This window comes from Zootoca vivipara, chromosome 10, assembly GCF_963506605.1.
Source record: "Zootoca vivipara chromosome 10, rZooViv1.1, whole genome shotgun sequence".
NCBI lineage: Eukaryota > Metazoa > Chordata > Lepidosauria > Squamata > Lacertidae > Zootoca > Zootoca vivipara.
The window spans coordinates 22889892-22908665 of NC_083285.1; the positions used below are offsets into that span (position 1 = coordinate 22889892).

The 18774-nt window shown below is 40.9% G+C and overlaps 2 protein-coding genes across 12 annotated transcripts in view; one reads left to right on the forward strand and one right to left on the reverse strand.

Annotated features, from left to right (window-relative positions):
• Nucleotides 1-14344, forward strand: part of PPHLN1 (periphilin 1) — a 29836-nt gene extending 15492 nt beyond the window's left edge. For 7 of the 8 annotated variants that reach the window (XM_060279612.1, XM_060279605.1, XM_060279608.1 and 4 more), the window contains 5 exons: nucleotides 3851-4101; nucleotides 5321-5403; nucleotides 7246-7365; nucleotides 8023-8163; nucleotides 13031-14344. In XM_060279612.1, the coding sequence (XP_060135595.1) occupies nucleotides 3851-4101; nucleotides 5321-5403; nucleotides 7246-7365; nucleotides 8023-8163; nucleotides 13031-13222 (787 nt within the window). In that variant the 3' untranslated portion in view covers nucleotides 13223-14344. The remainder of the gene's footprint in view (nucleotides 1-3850; nucleotides 4102-5320; nucleotides 5404-7245; nucleotides 7366-8022; nucleotides 8164-13030) is intronic. The other variant, XM_060279609.1, reaches the window with a different exon arrangement.
• Nucleotides 14345-14584: 240 nt separating this feature from the next.
• The window catches only part of PRICKLE1 (prickle planar cell polarity protein 1), a 75394-nt gene continuing 71204 nt past the window's right edge, over nucleotides 14585-18774 (reverse strand). For all 4 annotated transcript variants that reach the window (XM_035126537.2, XM_060279603.1, XM_035126538.2 and 1 more), the window contains 3 exons: nucleotides 18579-18765; nucleotides 17129-17986; nucleotides 14585-16427 (listed from right to left, as the gene is read on the reverse strand). In XM_035126537.2, coding sequence (XP_034982428.1) covers nucleotides 15583-16427; nucleotides 17129-17986; nucleotides 18579-18765 — 1890 coding nt within the window. In that variant the 3' untranslated portion in view covers nucleotides 14585-15582. The remainder of the gene's footprint in view (nucleotides 16428-17128; nucleotides 17987-18578; nucleotides 18766-18774) is intronic.

An 18774-nucleotide genomic window follows, 5' to 3' on the forward strand; every position in this document is an offset into this window, starting at 1 on the left:
GTATGCCAAAAATTGTTTCGGAAAACCGGCACTTCTTTTCCATCTTTCACATACTGTCACAATGTCTGGGTGTATTCCTTGGGTCTATTCCATGACCTTGCTCTTAAAAGATGTGATCGCATGAGGCTTGCTTTGTTAGCAGTGGAGTAAGAGCCTAAGTTACTTCTCTTCTTTTTGTGTTTTTTCTGGATTACTTGATGTGGTTTAAAGACTCTTAAAGCAGTTCTGTTTTTAGGCAAAGAGCTAGCGTATGTAGATTTTATTTTGGTAGTGTTTAGCTGGTGAGAAGCCATTTAGTATAGATATTAACAGTACAAGATATGGATTCTGCTCTTTATTAATCCAAGGCCACTAATAGTATTTTTATGTTTGAAGGCTAGAACTGAAGAAATAGGCATATTGTTTAGTATTCCTATTCCATGGTTGACTCAGTTTTACAATCCTAAAGATGGACGTACAGGATCTGCAAAGTTGAAGTTCACACTGGATTTTTTTGGGGGGGGGAGAGAATATTAGATCCTACTAGGTGCTTTTATTTAGAATTTGGCATACTCCTGCTGCCACATTAGGTGCTGCACAACAAAAAACTTGTTCATGTAGAATGTTTTAATGCAGTGCATTTAAAAGTAGCACTGCTCCTCTTCCAACAAAAGGGATCGTTTTTTCTTCACTGCCGCCATCAGCAGCTGAAAAAACAAGAGAGTGAGCAAACATTTGGAGATCCAAGTGACTTCTTTAAAGAGACTGTCACTGCCTCCAGAGCATTGGCTCTGGGAAACACAAACCCTCTTTGTGGAATGAGGGAAAGAACAACACTTTCAGCACCACAAGCCTGTAAGTTTAAGCAGCTAAGGAGGGGATGTTGAACATCTAGGTAAAGCTCTTCCCACCCTGCCAGTGACTTAAAATGCAATCCAAAGTGTGTTTACTCAGAAGTAGGTCCTATTTGAATACAGTGGAAGTTACTTCCTAGAAAGTGGGGCCATCATTTGTCTTGTCTTCAGCCAGCTTGCTGGCATTCCATTCTGCTTTACTTATTAGAGCAAGCATGTGATTAGGGCTTGAGCTTTGTCATAAAATGAGTTTATTGATGTTCTGAAACCTAGGTCCCAACTATTTGCTCCAAGAACTTAGTTGCCTTTTTTTTTTAATGCCAAGCTTCCTTTGCTAATTGATGCTTGCCCCTTTAACTACTTTTTGTTGTTGTTTATTTGCCAACCAGATTTGTCATAGCTAAGAGGTGTTTCTGGTATCTGAGATAACGCATATGGCTCTAATCGACACCTTATAACTCTTGTGAGAGAATGAAGCAGACTGTGTGGAAGGTTCATAGGCAATTTCCTCTTGAGGAAAGTGAGAAATTAGTTTAGTAGGAAATAAAACCAAGATTCTAAGGGGGTGAAGACAAAAGACAGAAGCGATAAGGCATGGAAGTGTGAAGAAAATGCTCCTATGAGCAAGGGACAGCAGGATGCTGGCAGAAAATGGACGGATGGGAGGAGACTTCACTTTGTCTCCCTACTGCTGTCTTGGCAGCAAGAGAATGCAACCATTAGAAGCAACGAAAATGTCACAAAATAGTGACCAGGCTTTCAGGTCTTTTAGAGAACATTGGGAAGTGCATGCATACCTGAAACTGAAATTGATAGATTATTTTTGTATTAGTGGTGGTGCAAACTGTTCATTGCATTCCTCCCAAGAGCCTAATGCTTACTTTCAGCATTGAAGGTGCTCTGCAAAGTGTACACTAGAGGGCTCTTTCCCCCCATTTACCATTATTTTAACTGCTGCATCTATGTGTGGCTCTCTGTGGATCATACACTTAAAGCACAAACTTACAAAGAGACTGAAGTAAAGCAATAAAATAACCCATGTTTCAGTTTGCTTTAAATATCTCCCTTTTATTGCAATGCAATATAACGGTTGTAAAAGCCCAGTGAAGATGTGAAAAATTTCAGGTCACTTTAATGTATTTCCTGGCTGGTCCATGGACATTCCTTATCTAGATCTAGTTGGTGTTGGTTTCCACACTTCTTAACTTTATGTGAATCTTCACGGTTTGAAACTTGACTCTAGTTTTAATGCAGTTTTTTTTCCCTGTACGGTTGAGTTTTTGCCCAAGTACACCCCAAATGTTGGCTATCGGATCTTTTGATGGAATTGTGTTTTCATATTTTTTTTCTTTTTCTTTTTTGAATGATCATCGATCTAAACTAGTGTTTCCCAAACTTGGGTCTCCAGCTGTTGTTGGACTACAACTGCCATCATCCCTGACCACTGGTCTTGCTAGTTTAGGGATGGTGGGAGTTGTAGTCCAAAAACAGCTGGAGACCCATATCTTATAAGATATGAAAATTTCATGTTTCTTCCCAAGGTACCTTATTTCTAGGAGGGATACATTAGATTTCCCTATTGGTAGCCAACAAAGCTACACCAACCTATGCCAAATGTTGATCTCACGCTGGATGTTGTCAATTTAGCCTTTTGAGAAGATGAATGTCTATTTCAACTTGACAATGTGAAAATATCCATGAGTTTGAAAGGAAAGATTTGCAGCTATGACAGAGCATGGGCTGTAGTTCTACTCTGAATAGACCCATTGAAATTAATAAGGTAAAGGTAAAAAGGTAAAGGACTCCTGGACAGTTGAGTCCAGTCAAAGGCGACTATGGGAGCCGGTGTTTGTCCACAGACAGCTTTCCAGGTCATGTAACCAGCATGACTAAACTGCTTCTGGCACAATGGAACACTGTGAGAAGTCCCAGAGCGCACGGAAACACCGTTTACCTTCCCGCCACAGTGGTACCTATTTATCTACTTGCACTGGTGTGCTTTCAAACTGTTAGGTTGGCAGGAGCTGGGACGGAGCAACGGGAACTCACTTGGTTGCGGGGATTCAAACCGCTGACCTCCTGATCGGCAAGCCCAAGAGGCTCAGTGGCTTAGACCACAGTGCCACCCACATCCCTGGCATTGAAATTAATAAACCTAAGTTAGTTGTCAAAACAAAAAATTAAAAAAATCATTCCAGTAGCACCTTAGAGACCAACTAAGTTTGTCATAGGTATGAGCTTTCGTGTGCATGCACACTTCTTCAGATACACTGAAACAGAAGTTACCAGACCCTCATGTTAGTTGTGTCCATTAATTTCATTCGGTCTGCTCTGAACAGGACCAGCATTCATTGCAACCCAATGAAGGTTGCTATTTATCCTTAGAAAGGTAAAGTGAATACAGTATGGAGATGAAACCCCTGAAGATGTGATCTACAGAATGATCAGTGCTTACGTCTCAGGCTGCCCATTCAGAATGTTTTTAGGCACTGTATCTCTTTACTCTGCGCACTGCACTTGAATCAGCCTCTTGGCTCACTGAGAATAATTTTTAGCTGAAGAAAATCACAAGTAGAGATGTATAAGACATTAGAGGAAGTTGGAGGAACAGCTCTGCCGGATCTGATCAAAGTCCCATCTTTTTCTCACAGTGGCCAACCAGATGCAGGAGCTGAGTGCAACAACATTCTCCCCACTTGTTTCCCTCAGCAACTGATATGCAGAGGCATACTGCCTCTGACAGTGGAGGTTGAGCATAGCCATCGTTCCCAATCACCATTGGTAGCCCTACCTCCCACGCATGTATCCCGTCCTCTTCTAATGCCATCCAAGTTGGCAACAATCGCCATGTATTTTACACTGACACTTTTCCTTCTCGGATAATACTAATAAACTGATTTGTCTCGGAGGAAAGATTCAATAGAAGATGGGTACTTGCTTCAGGTATTTAGTTGTGTGCTCCTAAAATTTTGACATTTATTAAGTCATTTTAATTTCTTTTTATGGGACTTTGAAAGGGACCTGAGAGACGGCATGCGCCGGAAACCCGTCTACCCTCACTATGCGAGAGATCGATCCCCGCATAAGAGAGATTCTCCTTACTTCAGGGAATCGCCGGTCAGCCGAAGGGATTCCCCCCACAGCAGATCTGGGTCCAGCGTCAGCAGCAGAAGTTACTCTCCCGACAGAAGCAAAGCCTATGCCTACCACCAGTCCCAGCATAGCAGAAGTATGTCATCTTTACCTAAAAGAAATATTTCTCAACCAGGTAATAGAGGATGGATGGAATCTAACATTAGTGAGCTGGCACTGACTTCCCCTATATACAAGGTCGCAATGCTAAGTGCTTGAGGGAATTCAGCTCCTCGCTCTAAGATTTGTAGTTAGTTGCATTCTTGCACTTTTTGAGAAGGCTCTTTGATCCATAAGTTTCTATGAGTCCAAAATCAGGCAGGAGTTGATTTTTGCCCAGTTCCACCTTTCTTCTGCACTTGCCATGTATTATATCATTACAAAGGCTCCTCAAACTCCTTTCAGCAAATTTTGGGCTGGTGCATGGTCAGCCCAAGGAGAAACGGGCAAAAATGGCCTCCCCTTGCCTCTTCTGATCACATAAAGAGAAGCACAGTGGGCAGAATTGAAGGTTGCATGAGAAGCAGACTTCTATGTGTGCAACGGGATCTCCTCTTTCCCTAGAACAGATTTTGGGCTGGTGCTTGGGGGACTGCAGTGGGAAGGCGAGGAAGTCCCATTGTATGAGTGAAGTCTGTCTGACTCGTGTGCAAAAACAGCACAGGATAAAAGGACATGTCTGTAAATCATGGAAGCTTTGGGTTTATGCTGATTGAACCAACCAATTTTGCTAGTATTTTATTATGTGTGATCATGTGATTTATAAAGGCAGTGGAATGCATTAAAGAATCGCTTGATAGCGGAAGAGGTGATCACAGGAAAGCATTCAAAGTCTGGAAGCCTCAAGTAAGGGAAATTTTGAGATCCTTCATTTGCTTTGGGTTTACACTGAAATTGCTTTGCGTGCCTAAAAGTAAACTCCTCTGCTGGCTTAGCCAGATGCAAGTGTCACCGAATTCATTAAGGCTTACTCACACATAAGTGGGTCTAGTATTACCCAGCTGGTGAAAAGGTGATTCAGAAATATTTATTTACCGTATGTTTATTTAAAATAAAGGAACAATCATGTACATTAACAGCACAAGTCTCCAGTATTTTAGATGATTAAGTCTGGAGGTCCAAAGTTCTGTCCTCACCCCACCCCAAAATCTGATAAGTGGGCTTGGATGGAGAGAAGTCCATTTCAGGTTTTTACTGAGGAAGGAGAGATGTCATCAAACAGTTGTTAGACAGTCTAATAATCCACCATATAACTCAAACAGAACCCATTGCCATTAAGCAGCTGTGTAACAGTTTCATTTTCAAATGCTTTTCTTCATATGACTAATAAAACATTTATGTTGTTGTCCATTTAGGTAAAGAGAAAAGCTCCTCTCAGTCCTTGAAAACGTCAAGAGATGTCTCTCCCACAGGAACAGCAGCAGGGCCACCTTCAAAGGTGAATTCATTAGTAGACTTCAATAGTAAAAGATAGTAAATTGAATGCAGGAAGTCTCCGTTACATCCTGGCCTCTTTTTTAAAAATACTAGGGAGACCTGCATTTGTTTTTGCCTTTTAAAGTTCATATTTCTACAAGTCTATAGTGTGGGTTCTCAAGGTGTAAGTTTGTTGATGTGCTAAGGGAGGGTGAATTCCTTCACAGCTCTTAGCAGATGTGCAAAAGTTTGATTAAGCTCTCTCCCTGGTCCTATCCTTTTGCAGTGGTTTAAGTTCAAAGCGTTGGCAAAAGCCCTCTACAACCTGAGACTAGGATAGCTAAAATATAATCTCACCCATTTTATACTGAGCTGATTGCTGCATTCTGCAGGAGAGGGCCTCAACAAGCCCTCTTAAGTGGAGATTTTTATCCAAGTCTGTTGGATTTGAAATTGTTTTTATTGCTGATGTTTTTTTATTGTTAAATTGCTTTAGGATGTTTTATCGGAAGTGAGTCATAAATGAAATGAAGCAGGCTTAATATTTCAATAGTTGTTGAAAACATTTCTTTTCTCCAAAGCCTTCCTCAATTAGTCCTTTCCCCCCTCTCTCTCTGCTATTTTTTAAAAATTTTTTGCTGGTTTTTATGTTTTAATACAGTAGTGTTTTTATTTTTGGTTTTCTTTTATATTTTATTTCTCTATCTCACTCAGCCATTCTGTAAATGTAGAGTAGTATATAAATTTTGAAATAATTAAAATGTACTGTTCTCAGTCTCCTAAACATGATGAGTAGATGGATCATGCAGGAGGCCTAGTCCCTCCCATGTCGCCTGTACTCTTGTCCTTCCCTTCATTGGTTTGCTTTACATCTTTCTCTTGCTGTCCGAGATTGCCCTCTTAATGTGAATTTGAAACCAACTTCCAAATTCAAATTCTGGTTATGAAGGCAACTTGCTGGCATTAACCATAGTCAGCAATACATTTTTATATTTTGCAGAAAGCAGCCCAAGATTGGCTGGGGAACCCCAGCCAGATGGGTGAGGTATAAATAATAAAATTATTATTATTAGGAGTAATAAGGGGAAGGAGCATGCAAGCCAGCTGGATGCTCCTGAGCTCTTAACTGTTCAGGAGATTCGGAATATTATGTCAACTCTGAACCATTATTTAATTACATTTAATTTATTGCTCGTGGGCTGTCCTTGAAAAGCATAGTTTTATCTCTGAAAAATTGGACCTTTTGTATCTTTCATAAGAGTCCCTTCAGCTGTAAATTTCCTTTCCTTTTTATTTTTCAGAGTGTTAATATAGAAGCTAGTTTTCGTAACAGTAACGTTTTGCAAGTATTGGTTCTTTAAAACTGCTCCTTTAAGCTTCTCTGTGTATTTCAGTGCATTTGATGTTGGTGTATTATTATTATTACATATATTTATCTTCCTTCTGACACACCCTCTCACCCAGGATCCAAACAAATTCTCCGCTTACCTGCAAAGTCTCACAAAGAGGAAAGTTCCTAGAAACAGCAGATATCACCCTAGTCTCTCACTCGAGACTTGCTTTTTATGGGCAGGCCGGTGGAACTTCCTCAGGCTGCCCACAGCTGTATCCTATTTTGCTGCCCCTCTCTACAACCAATTACATTAACAGCCACACTCTGGGCACTGGTGGAGGAAGAGGAGGGCGGGGGAAGCGCACCGCCATCCCAGTAGGGTGCCATCATGGCTGCCCTCCTGCCCGCGCCGGTCACCACACCCCTGCAGGCGGCATGCCCCGCCCCCGGGACACACACCAGCTCCGCCCCCCCCCGGTGCCGGAGCATGAAGTTCTGCCACTGACTCTGGGGTTTCTTTTTTCTCACCAGGCCTTGGACAAAAGTAGCCGCTTGTCAGAAAAGGAGCTTGCGGAGGCTGCAAGTAGGTGGGCGGCTGAAAAAGCAGAGAAGACAGACACAAGCAGCGTACCTGAAATTTCAGATTATGAAGTAAGTTAAAAGTAATAATTTGCCATTGTGCAGTATTTGGCTGTCTAAAATTTTCATGTACGTCCAAATTTGTGGCTGAGCAAAACTCCAAACTTGTCTGATAGCAGAGCCATGTACCCAGTATTCAAGTAAGTTCTACTCAGAATAGACCTATTGAAATTAATGGACCTAAGTTAAGTGGCTTAATTTGCCAACTTTATACTATAACTACCTTCGGGAATTAACACTGTTCTACAAATTTAGGCCTGGAAACCATTGCCTGAATAGTGAGTCAGACTTCTTGATAGTTCTGATTCAGCTGTTTCACACTTGTTCCTTTTCTGCAGTAAAGGAATTTCAAAGAGAGACTTTCCTGTCATATTCCATGTGCAGCCTCTCAACTAACACTGTTTCTCAGCTCCCACTGCATCAGGTCCAAAACACAAATCCATCCTCATCTGAAAAACTGGTTTCTCTGAGATTTATATGGGAGAGAAAATCTCAAATGCTGAGAGTGCTCCCCCATAGCAGGCACAAGACTATAAATCTTTGTTTGCACCCTAGATTCAACTGGCTTTTTGCTGCATTGTGTCAATTACGTGTTTTCCTTATTCTCTCATTCCTGCCCTTACACAGATTGTACATTAACTGCATAAAATTACTGTACCTTTCTTAAAGGCTGCGTCCACAGAACCGTTATATGCAGAACACCACGAAGAAACTGGCGCCAGCATACCAGACAATAATGAATTATTTGAAGACAGCTCGCATGTTAGTCGTTCCAAGGCAATTGCAGCAAAGACAAAGGAGATTGAACAGGTAAACCTCACCTCTGGTAGTTGCTGTTCTCTTTGTAATTCTTTGTAATTATTGTTTATTTCATTATTAAGTTTATTTAGGATGGAATCCTGAAAATCCATAAGAAGAAAAAATCCTTTGCAAAAAGACTTGCATGGTGGCTGCAAGTACTTTAAAACAAAAGTACTTGCATGAAGGCAAGTCTAAGGGTGTGTGTGTGTGTGTGTGTGTGTGTGTGTGTGTGTGTATATGTGTGTGTGTGTGTGTGTGTGTATATATATATATATATATATATATATATATATATATATATATATATGTTGTTGTTTAGTCGTTTAGTCGTGTCCAACTCTTCGTGACCCCATGGACCATAGCACGCCAGGCACTCCTGTCTTGCACTGCCTCCCAAATATATGTGTGTGTGTGTGTGTGTGTGTGTGTGTGTGTATATTTAAATGACTAAATGAGTCACTGTAGTGGGACAAACATGGGTGCTGCCATGTGCTTATGTGGTTTCTGCCAGCTGGTATTTTATCTTTTAAAATAAAGCAGATTGTCAGCCGTCAGATCAGGCTTATTGCAGCATAGCAAGCTAATGAGAGTTTAAAAGTTAAGTGTAGACTTGGTGCAGATGCTCTTACAGTAAGCTACAGAATAAAGCATTGTAGATCTAGATCAGAGTGTTCGATGTTTCTATGAAGCTGCGGCAGCAGCTGCTTGGAAGCCGCATCTTTTTTTAGACTGCGATGAAAATGATCATTCTTGAGAATGTGCTGCTTCATTCATAGGGAATACTTGCACAATAAGGTCTGAAGGCTACTCCTATTGCTTAACATTTTCAGTAGTTTCATTGATAAAATGAACTTAAAATATTTCCATTCACATTAAAGAATATGGACAAAAAAGAAATCTGTGGTTGATTCAAAGTTGCTTTTCAATCAATGTACTTTGGGTCTCGTCTACTCCACTTTATAAATTAAGCTTTTCCAATATTCCTGGTTTTCTTTAGCACACATTTGCATTTGCTGGACAAAATTATACCGTGTTTCTCCAAAAATAAGACACCGTTTTATATTTATTTTTCCTCAAAAAAACACACGGTGGCTTATTTTCAGGGGATGTCTTTTTTTATTTATTAAGTATGGTACAGTTTAACCTACAAGGTTAAACTGCCTATCACTATGGCTTATTTTCGGGGTATGGCTTATTTTCCGGAGAAACATGGTAACAGTTATGCCCCCCTCCAAAATACTGGTTATTAAAGACAGGTTAATTTGTGCAGTTAGCTTTACCCAACAACAGTGGTATTACTTTTCCCATGGGCTACTAAGACAAGGAAGTCTATGGAATGCAATCACATCTGCCATTGCTCTGGTGTTACAAAACACACATGCTCAATGACTCTGTCTACGGTATCTCATAATTTTTCTCCATAGTTTTGCTAGCTAAGAATGTAAATGATTGGATGTTATTGCTTCTGTTAATCGTGGGGAAAACGGTTTCCATTCCAAAGACTAGAAACTTCTCAGAGTGTATATACAGTGTGATACAATCTCTTTATCATAGGAGTGAAGCTGCAAACCTCAGATATTTACGCTTCTAGAACAATAAGACGTTACTCTTGCACCCCAGTTCTTGCCCAGTCAAGTCCAGACTGGTCAGCATATGCAGGTGCCTATTCTGAATCCTTAAATGCATCAGAATTAAGGAAATGATGCAGTTCATTACAGAAAATTAAACTAGCTTTCACAAACATTACATTAATATTTTGCTCTTTTTAGTTCTAACCTGGTATTTGAGGTGGCTTGCCACCTAAAGTGGAGTCAAGAGTGGGTGAAATGAGGAAGGAAAAATACAGAGTATATTAAAAGCTAATCATTGTAAGTCTCTATGGCATACGTGTAACAGTAGGCCTCATAAATACATGCTAGAATGAATATATGTTCTCAGCAGCAAATTGCATTTCTCCATGTCTGTTAAAAATGGGCTGCTTTTGTTCCATACAAGCACAACAAACCCCACCCTCACTTAACCTTTGTTCTCCTTTAGATGAAGCCTAAATTAAATTTTCTTCCTGTGAGGGGGCTATAAATTGAAACCAGAATCATTAATGCATTTCTAACTATCAAATCAATACTAAGCAAACAATTTTTGTAGATAAACGCCACCCTTCCTGTTTTCACAGAGAAGCAAATTTTACTAGGAAACAGCGTTGGTCAGTTTGCTACTTTTAAAATAAACCATTGAAGGGTGGGGTCCTTCCTGCAGTCAAAAGTTTATTACTCCCTAGTTGTATTTTGAAATGTTTTGAGTAAAGCGGTTTATCCTTTTAAAAATATTTGGAAATCACTGGAAGCGGTTTAATTAACGTTTTAAACGGTTGGCTCAAGGATTGCTTCGTGGTAGCGTGAAACACTTTTGTGTATGCAAGGTGTGTTACCAAAACATAGGTGGATGACCTGAGCAGAGTAGATTTGACCTACTCAGCTACTTGGTGCAGCAGAAATCCAGACTGGAGAGATGGTACATAAAGGTCAGGAAACCCCTCTTTTCTGGGCTGGGATAGAAGGCCTATGCCTAGTATTTGGCCAGAGGGAGAGATTAGGGCTGCTATTGGTGCGCTGCCCTTCCCGTTTCCCTGGCTGAGGTGGTCTTGGGTGTTGTTTTGGACAACCCCAAGTTCATGATATCTGTAACAACTGTGAAGCTGCCTTGTCGCTGAACACTGCACTGTTCAGGCTCTGAATTCTTTAACTCAAAGTGTTTTGTATTTTCCGCCAAGCTCCTGTTGGTGGATCTTAGTAGAATCAACGGAGAAATCAAAATTTAAAAACAGCCATGATTCGCCTTGTAGAGCCAGCTCTAATTAGATCTTTGTAGATCCCAGAAGCCTGAAGTCTGTCCATCCTAGCTTACCAACCACCCTGCAGTTATTCATTGCTTTTGCCCTCCAAGTTTCAGACCTCCACATTTCAGCTTGAGCTGAGTGTAGCTTGAAGAGCAAATATAGACCAAAGTTAAATATTGCAAGTCAGGAGAAACTGAAGCGGAGGCTGGTTTGAATTCCTAATTCCAGTCTTCCACGTCTCTCAGCTTGCAGCAAATATCAGTTCTCCCCAGACAAATCCAGCACTCAAGTTACATACAGAAACCTTGTACTCCATTGTCTCACTTTTTTACATGTACTAAAATAGGGAGGAAATTGTGTACAAAGAGCAGGGACTAACATTTGAGTTTTTAGGCAGTGTGTCAGGGCACATTGCAACATTTTGTGGCTAGGCACCTTTTATTTGTGTGACATACAGTTAATAATAATAATAATAATAATAATAATAATAATAATAATAATAATTTATTATTTATACCCTGCCCATCTGGCCGGGTCTCCCCAGCCACTCTGGGCGGCTTCCAACAAAAGAATAAAACACAATAATCTATTGAACATTAAAAGCCTCCCTGAACAGGGCTGCCTTCAGATGTCTTCTAAAAGTCTGGTAGTTGTTTTCCTTTTTGACATCTGTTGGGAGGGCGTTCCACGGGGTAGGCGCCACCACCGAGAAGGCCCTCTGCCTAGTTTCCTGCAACTTGGCTTCTTGCAACGAGGGAACCGCCAGAAGGCCCTTGGTGCTGGACCTCAGTGTCCGGGCAGAATGATGGCGGTGGAGATGCTCCTTCAGGTTAATTAGCTGCAAACTTCATGAGCTATTTATGTAACTTGTACTATCGGTCTTTATAGATGTTTGAAAGTTGGACTTGCACTTAAAAAGACTAGTCAGCACAACAGGTTCTTGAATCTGAAATCACCTTCCATTCAGCTTGCAGTTTCTGCAGAACTGTGTTCTTTTTATTTATTTTTAACCAGGTCAAATGAATTCAACTGCTGTACTAAATACATGCAGATTGCATGCATTCCCATTTTACATATTCAAATTCTGTTGTATGCCTCAATAGTAAGCAGGTGGGATAGTTGAGATGTTGTGTTTCTGGAAATGGGCAAGTAGTGAATCAGACAGGATGAAGGCCAATAAACAAACTAAATCCTGACCACCCAGCGTTTGATTGTGAGTTTATCTGGCCAGGAAGATGTATTTGCATTCCTTCTGATCAAGTTTGCAGCCTGGGTGCTGAGATGCAACTTGTCACAGGAGGCCTAAGCAGCTTCTGTGCCATGGACTTAATCGGCTGCTCCTGGGTAGAGGTTCATATTAAACTATTGCAATGTGTTGTACATCATGACTTCTACAAGTTTGGAAACTTGTTAGTTCAAAATACGGTTGCAGGGTTGCAGACTGGAAACAGCTATAGGAAATCTCTCACCAGTTCAGATCTCTTCAGTGGTTGCTGGTCTCTTTCTCCGTGCAACTTATCAGTATTTGCCTTTTTTTGCTGGGCCCTAGGTAGCTAGATGAAGATTATTCTCCCACCAAACTATGACACTCTTTGGGAGCCCCTTTCTGTCTTCAGAAGTTAAGCTGCTGGTAGTAACCAGAGGAGGTGGCTCAGCGAAGTCCTCAAAGTGGCCTGATGCTGACACCTAGTTGTTGTTTTTAAGGCTAGATGTTAGGCTTTTGTTTTCTCAGGTCTTTGAAAATTACAAATCGATCTCTTGGGTTTTAGTCTGATGCTGCGATTTTCTGTATGTAATGGGAAAATACTTTATCATTGAGTTGTACTGTTTGAGAGAAGATCTTTGGGGAAACTCCAGCCATTACTCCTACCTTAGGGGAAAGGGCACAGAATTACAGCTGCCAGTTTTTGGAAATTGAGATAAAGTTCTGTACTTTTCTGTAGAAAGTCTGTTGTACCAGTTAGCCTACTGTTCTTTAGTGGAGGATACATTAATATTGCTTTATTTCATGAATTATTTTTTTAAAAAAATCATTTCTAGGTGTACAGACAGGATTGCGAAACCTTTGGTGCTGTAGTGAAAATGCTGATTGAAAAAGACCCTGCGTTAGAAAAACCCATCCAGTTTTCCTTAAGACAGAATTTGCACGAGATTGGTGAGAGATGTATTGAAGAACTTAAGCACTTCATTGCAGAATACGACACCGTCAGGCACGAATTTGAAGAGCCGTAAGATCAACTTGGGATTGTCCATATGTAAATTGGAAACTATTTAAAAAAGATTTCCCATCAGCATCTGCACACTTGACAGCAGAATTCTTCCTTCGTAGTAGTCTATTTTATTATTGTTAACCTTTAAGTAAATTCCTGAAGGCAGCGAAAACATATTTGAGGTATTGTTATGGTCATTTATGAATTTCAGTGCGGATGTACATTCCATGTATGCAGTATATACATTAGAACAGGCACCCCCAAACTGCGGCCCTCCAGATGTTTTGGACTACAATTCCCATCTTCCCCGACCACTGGTCTGTTAGCTAGGGATTATGGGAGTTGTAGGCCAAAACATCTGGAGGGCCGCAGTTTGGGGGTGCCTGCATTAGAATATGCTTAACGAAGTAACATGCCCCATTACCCAAGCTGGCTACATACAGCAGTAATGGTGGAGTAAATTTACATATGTGTTTAGGGTAGTTTTTTGTTATGTTGTAAAACTAAACTAAGCCTTTTGTAAACTGAAATTAAATGAAATACTTCTGAATAAGTTTTGACAATTTGCATTTTTTTAAAAAAATTATTTAATCCTAAAAGGAATGGAAGAAAAGGTATGCTGTTCCCCTTCCAGTGTTTTCATTTGTGTACATAAAAGCATAGTGTGTGTGTGTGTGTGTGTGTGTATACACACACACACACACACTAAAATGAGGTAATTGGAGGTAGCATAATCACTCTAGAAGTGGTATTGTACTGACAAAAGTCTTAACTATTTCCAAAAGTATCAATGATGCTTAATATGTGTATTTCTCCCCTCCACCGATAAGGGAGAGTGTGAACATGTGTTACCTTGCTCATAGCTTTCACCTGCAATATGGGATTAAGTAAACTACCTCAAAGGATTCACCAGTGTGACACTTAAGTGTGGATGGCATCGCATTAGGATCAATTAAGTCATAATCTGCCTGAGTATCTCCAAAGTGGACAACATAATAGTTGTCCACATAATCAGTATAGGCAGGTTGAGCATATGCTTATGAATTATGACATGGTTGTGGTGGATCAACAGCAAATAACACATTGCAAATGCTGCTAAGACACAGACTCTCCTTGGGTATTGGACAATGAGCTGATGGATGTCAATGCCTTTCGTAGGAAGAACATATGCATTCTCTCTCTCTCTCTCTCACACACACACAGTCTTCCTTTGACAGCATAGGGACCATGTTTACTGCCTGTGGGGTAGCTTGGTTGGTAGAAAGTGGGACTCTATAGCCCAGCTATCAAGCAGCTTTCAACACTACCGTGTAGCTGATTTATTTTTCAACTACTTCTATACAACATGTGGCATTTCACCTGGTCAGAAATCATATGGAAACAGTGAAAATGAAGTGTTTTGTTGTAATGTTGCTTTACACTTAGTTGTCTTAACCCATAAATAATTCCTTTAATATTACGTACCATAGCTTAAACAGTATTTACATCGCTCCTACCATGCAAAACAGAGCTTTTCCGTCAAAAATTAAACATTTCACTACTATAAACTTATGAACATTTAACAAACCCCCTGCCTGACTCAAACTGCTGTTAAACCCTCAAACAAAACTAATGGTATTTTAAACAAATGTCTTGCAATTCAGGGATATAAAAATAGTCTGTTAAATCTCAACTTTACAATATGTACATTATTTGCACTGTTAAGTTACAAATACAGATTTAGCTATGAAATACTACATTATAAATATCAGATGGCTCTGATTTTTTGCTTATATGCTACATTTGGAATTTGGGGCAGTGTTTCAAATATACAGGATTCTCAGACTTATTTTCACAAAAGTTTAATATAAGCAGACTCACTGACTTAATGCAATTAACTTCATAAGTAGGGGCTGTAGCTTACACCATATTTTTAAGGGCAAGCAACATCATATATTTAAATTAATTTACTTGAGGGTCACTCAGATACAATGCAAAGCAAATAGAATTAGTCAATCTGATATGCCTTTTGCCCTGTACAGAAACAACATTCTCGCTTAGCATCAAAATGGCTGGGCTACAGTAATATCTATAGGATGAATAGGGTTGCACACTATAATTGAGATACTGTGTCTTAGCTAGGCAACAGAAGTAGCAGGCAAGGTCTAAACCTAAGATACTGACTGGCATTCTTGCTGGTAAGGCCCTCTAAAACCACATGAGAACAGTATTATAAACTCTTTCAATTTATTTTTCTACCACTCCCTCCTGATTCAACTGATTACTGATTGCAAGACCTTTATAGAGAACATGGACAAGAGACTGCCCCGTTACAGGTTACACAAGTTGTTTTAACCATTTATGTACATAACATTTGAAGAACAGTGAAGAGACAGTTCAAAATTAAGAAATTATACAGTTTTTGCCTTTGGGAGGTTTTCTCTTTTTAGATTTGGTTACCCTCTGTCCAAACTGAGAACTGGGGAGTTCAGCAGTTGGGCTGGAAAGGATATCTGTATAGTAGGGGTATCTGACTGGTCGGGGCTGTGGAATGGGCTGTCCTAAGAAGTACCCTTCTTCTTCAGAATCGGACGAGGAGGATGAAGACGAGCACCAAGAGTCTTCCTCCTCTCCAAAAAATCCAAGAAACTGGTCCCTCTGGTTGCTCATTGTGTAGTCGGAGGCAATATGAGTATATTGGCTGTATGGGTTTGGAGTGTATGCTCGAACGGCATGACCTTTATTCTGAACAAACTTGTCATAATCCTGAGGAGAATAAAAATTAAGTCTTTCCTTTGGTGGAGATTTTCTTTCTGCAACCAAGTGAAGCGCATTATCGGACCTAGACTTCCTACTCCTCCTGCGGCGATGTTGGTGCCTCTTCCCAGGGTCTTCAAACTTATAAACACGCCTACGAGTCCTTTCACTCATAGGAGGCTGGCGGATTTCGAGATTCTCGTAACTTCCATTGTCAATGACATCATCTGAAAACTTGACTTGCTGAGGTCTAGTCTGCGATTTGGATCTTCTCAGTACTGGCACGTGCATTGGCTTTTCCTCTGGCAGTGTTTTGCCTTGGCATAATTCAGAACTTAAACTTTTTAAAGACTCTGTACTCCTATGAAGCATTGAGGAGTTCAGAGTGCCCATGTTGCTCATTTTCTCACAATCCTCTACTTCCAGCTCTGGGAAGGTTTGTAAGGAATACAAGGAAGGTCTTGGTTTGACTTCTCCATCCACTGAAGCACCTAAGAGGAATACATTATAATGAAGTAGGTTTAACAAATCCACCACCATTATTTCCCACAGTTCAGATGCAAATGTTTATACATTTCCAGCTCTTGCTAAATTACTCAAGTGTGGATTATGAAAGATAGCGAAATATGAACGGTTGGTTTAATCTGACCCCTGTGGCAGTTTATAACTTCAATCCTACAAAAAGCTCAACAACTTCAATCCTTAAAAAAATGTTAACAACTTTGGTCGGCCCTCACGGCCCTTCACTTCATCAAATCTGGCCCTCTTTGAAAAGTTTGGACACCACTGCCCTACAGTTAGTAGAAATCGTATGCCCTTATCTCCCCTACCCTGTTTCCCCTTTGTCAGGCTCAGCTAAGGCAGAAGGGAGGAGGAAAACAGCAGCGGAAACTTATATGCAGTGTTCAGCTGGCTAGTAATGGAGAGAGAAGAAGCCTGTATTAAAGACTCGTCTCTCATAAAGTCCCTCTTCCGTAATCTTAAATTCCCATGCCTCGATATGGGTGGTATCTGCACAACGAGCCCAAGAGAGAGAGAAAGAAAGAAAGAAAGCCTTGCACAGAGCATACCTCTTGCAGGCTGCTAGTAAGAAGCAAATCTGTCAGGATGAATGCTAACTATAGATTAGGCATCATTAGTGCTGTCCAAATGAAGTGCAAGTCACAATATTACATTCTCTTGATCCTCTTACCTGTGATATTAGATAAAGCCAGGGAATCCATTGAATCCCGAACACACTGCTCTTGTTTCAGGTTTGACAATCGCTCCAGCGAATCATCATACCATTGCTTTTGGTCATGTTTGTATCTAGTTGCGGCATGTTCCATGTCCAACTCTTGGATTTTCCTGCTGCTGGCAGGGCCTGGGTGGCTACCATAGGCAGAGTCGCCTAGGCCATCTTGGGACTGTGCCCAGTACATATTTGACTGGTATTTCTTGCTCGCTAGGCTCTGACTATTTTTCTTCATCTCTGATCTGCCTTTCACCATGCTCTCGCAAATCCACTGCTCGTTTGATCTAACGTCTGCTTCCACTGGCTGCTGAAAAAGGCCTTTGTCGCCAAACTTGAGGAGCAGCTGAGTCATGTAGTCTTCATGCTCAGCCCATTCTTCTGGATCATCAGGCATTTCCTCCCGCCTTCCTTTCCAGAGGTCTTCATCAACAAAGCCTACTCCTTGCCTTGAAAGACTTAGGTCATCCAGTTTCCGTGAGAGTGTATCATCAGCAGTGCTGGAAAGGCCAGGGAATTTGTAGTTCAGGGCTGGGGACAAGAGGAGAGACTGCCTGCACTGATCTGCTGACCGGCTGCTTTTCCCCATGCGAACACTTCTCCTGGAGTCTCTTGAGCGGGCAGACTGGAAAGCGGAGTCTGAAGAGTCAGAAGCATGAACATCCTCTCCCAGACTGCATGACTTGGAACAATAAATCTGTCCTTGCTTGGGAAGGAAAGGGCAGCCAAGTAAGGAAACTTTGCAGTGAGCGCAAGAAAAACATGTTTCTGTGGCATGCCAATGTTGTCCATCGTAAGTCATCTGAGCGTGGTCAACCCCTGTTAAGAAAAGGAGTAGTTGAGTTTGTGTGTGTGTGTGTGTGTGTGTGTCTGCGAGAAGCATGCTGGTGTCAATTAAAAAAGAAAAAAATCGGAGCCACACTGAAGACTAACAGATCTGTTGCAACAAAGCTTTTTGTGGCACCAGAACCCACTTCACAACGGGATGGATGAAAAGTTTTCACTTGGCGGTATACCAGTTTTCAGAACTAGCTGTTCTTTGCTAATTTAACACAGCTGAAGTAATAAAAGAAACTCATACTTCAAATTAAATCAAATTGAAATTGCCGGCAGACTAGTTTAGCAAACATGCTGGAGCTTCCCCTTGAAGCCTTTCATCGAGTATGGTGACTTTGAGGTCATCATTCTGAGATTGCTACTAAATGTTTATTTTTTTAACTTAACAGACACAAACTTGGGCGATTAAGCCCTGCCCCCCCAAAAACCAAAACCCTAGGTGCCAGCTGCCCCCCCAAACAGGCAACACTTTTATCATTCATTTTCAGAGACCCCTTCACCTACAGATTAGAAACTTGAGCTTCTAGCTTAGTTTGTAGTGTACCCACTTTTTCCTGTGTTAACATACACTTACCTATGTGTTCCCCACAAGTCTCACAATACTCTGCGTAGAGGGACTCAAAGCAGCCGCAACAGAATGGGCGCCCATCCTTCATAATGTATCTCTGTCCTCCAAGGATGGTTTCACACTCAAGGCAACAAAAGTGTTTCATGTGCCAGTGGCGACCTTCCGCTTCTGTGCATTCATCAGCAAAAATAATCTAGGAGGG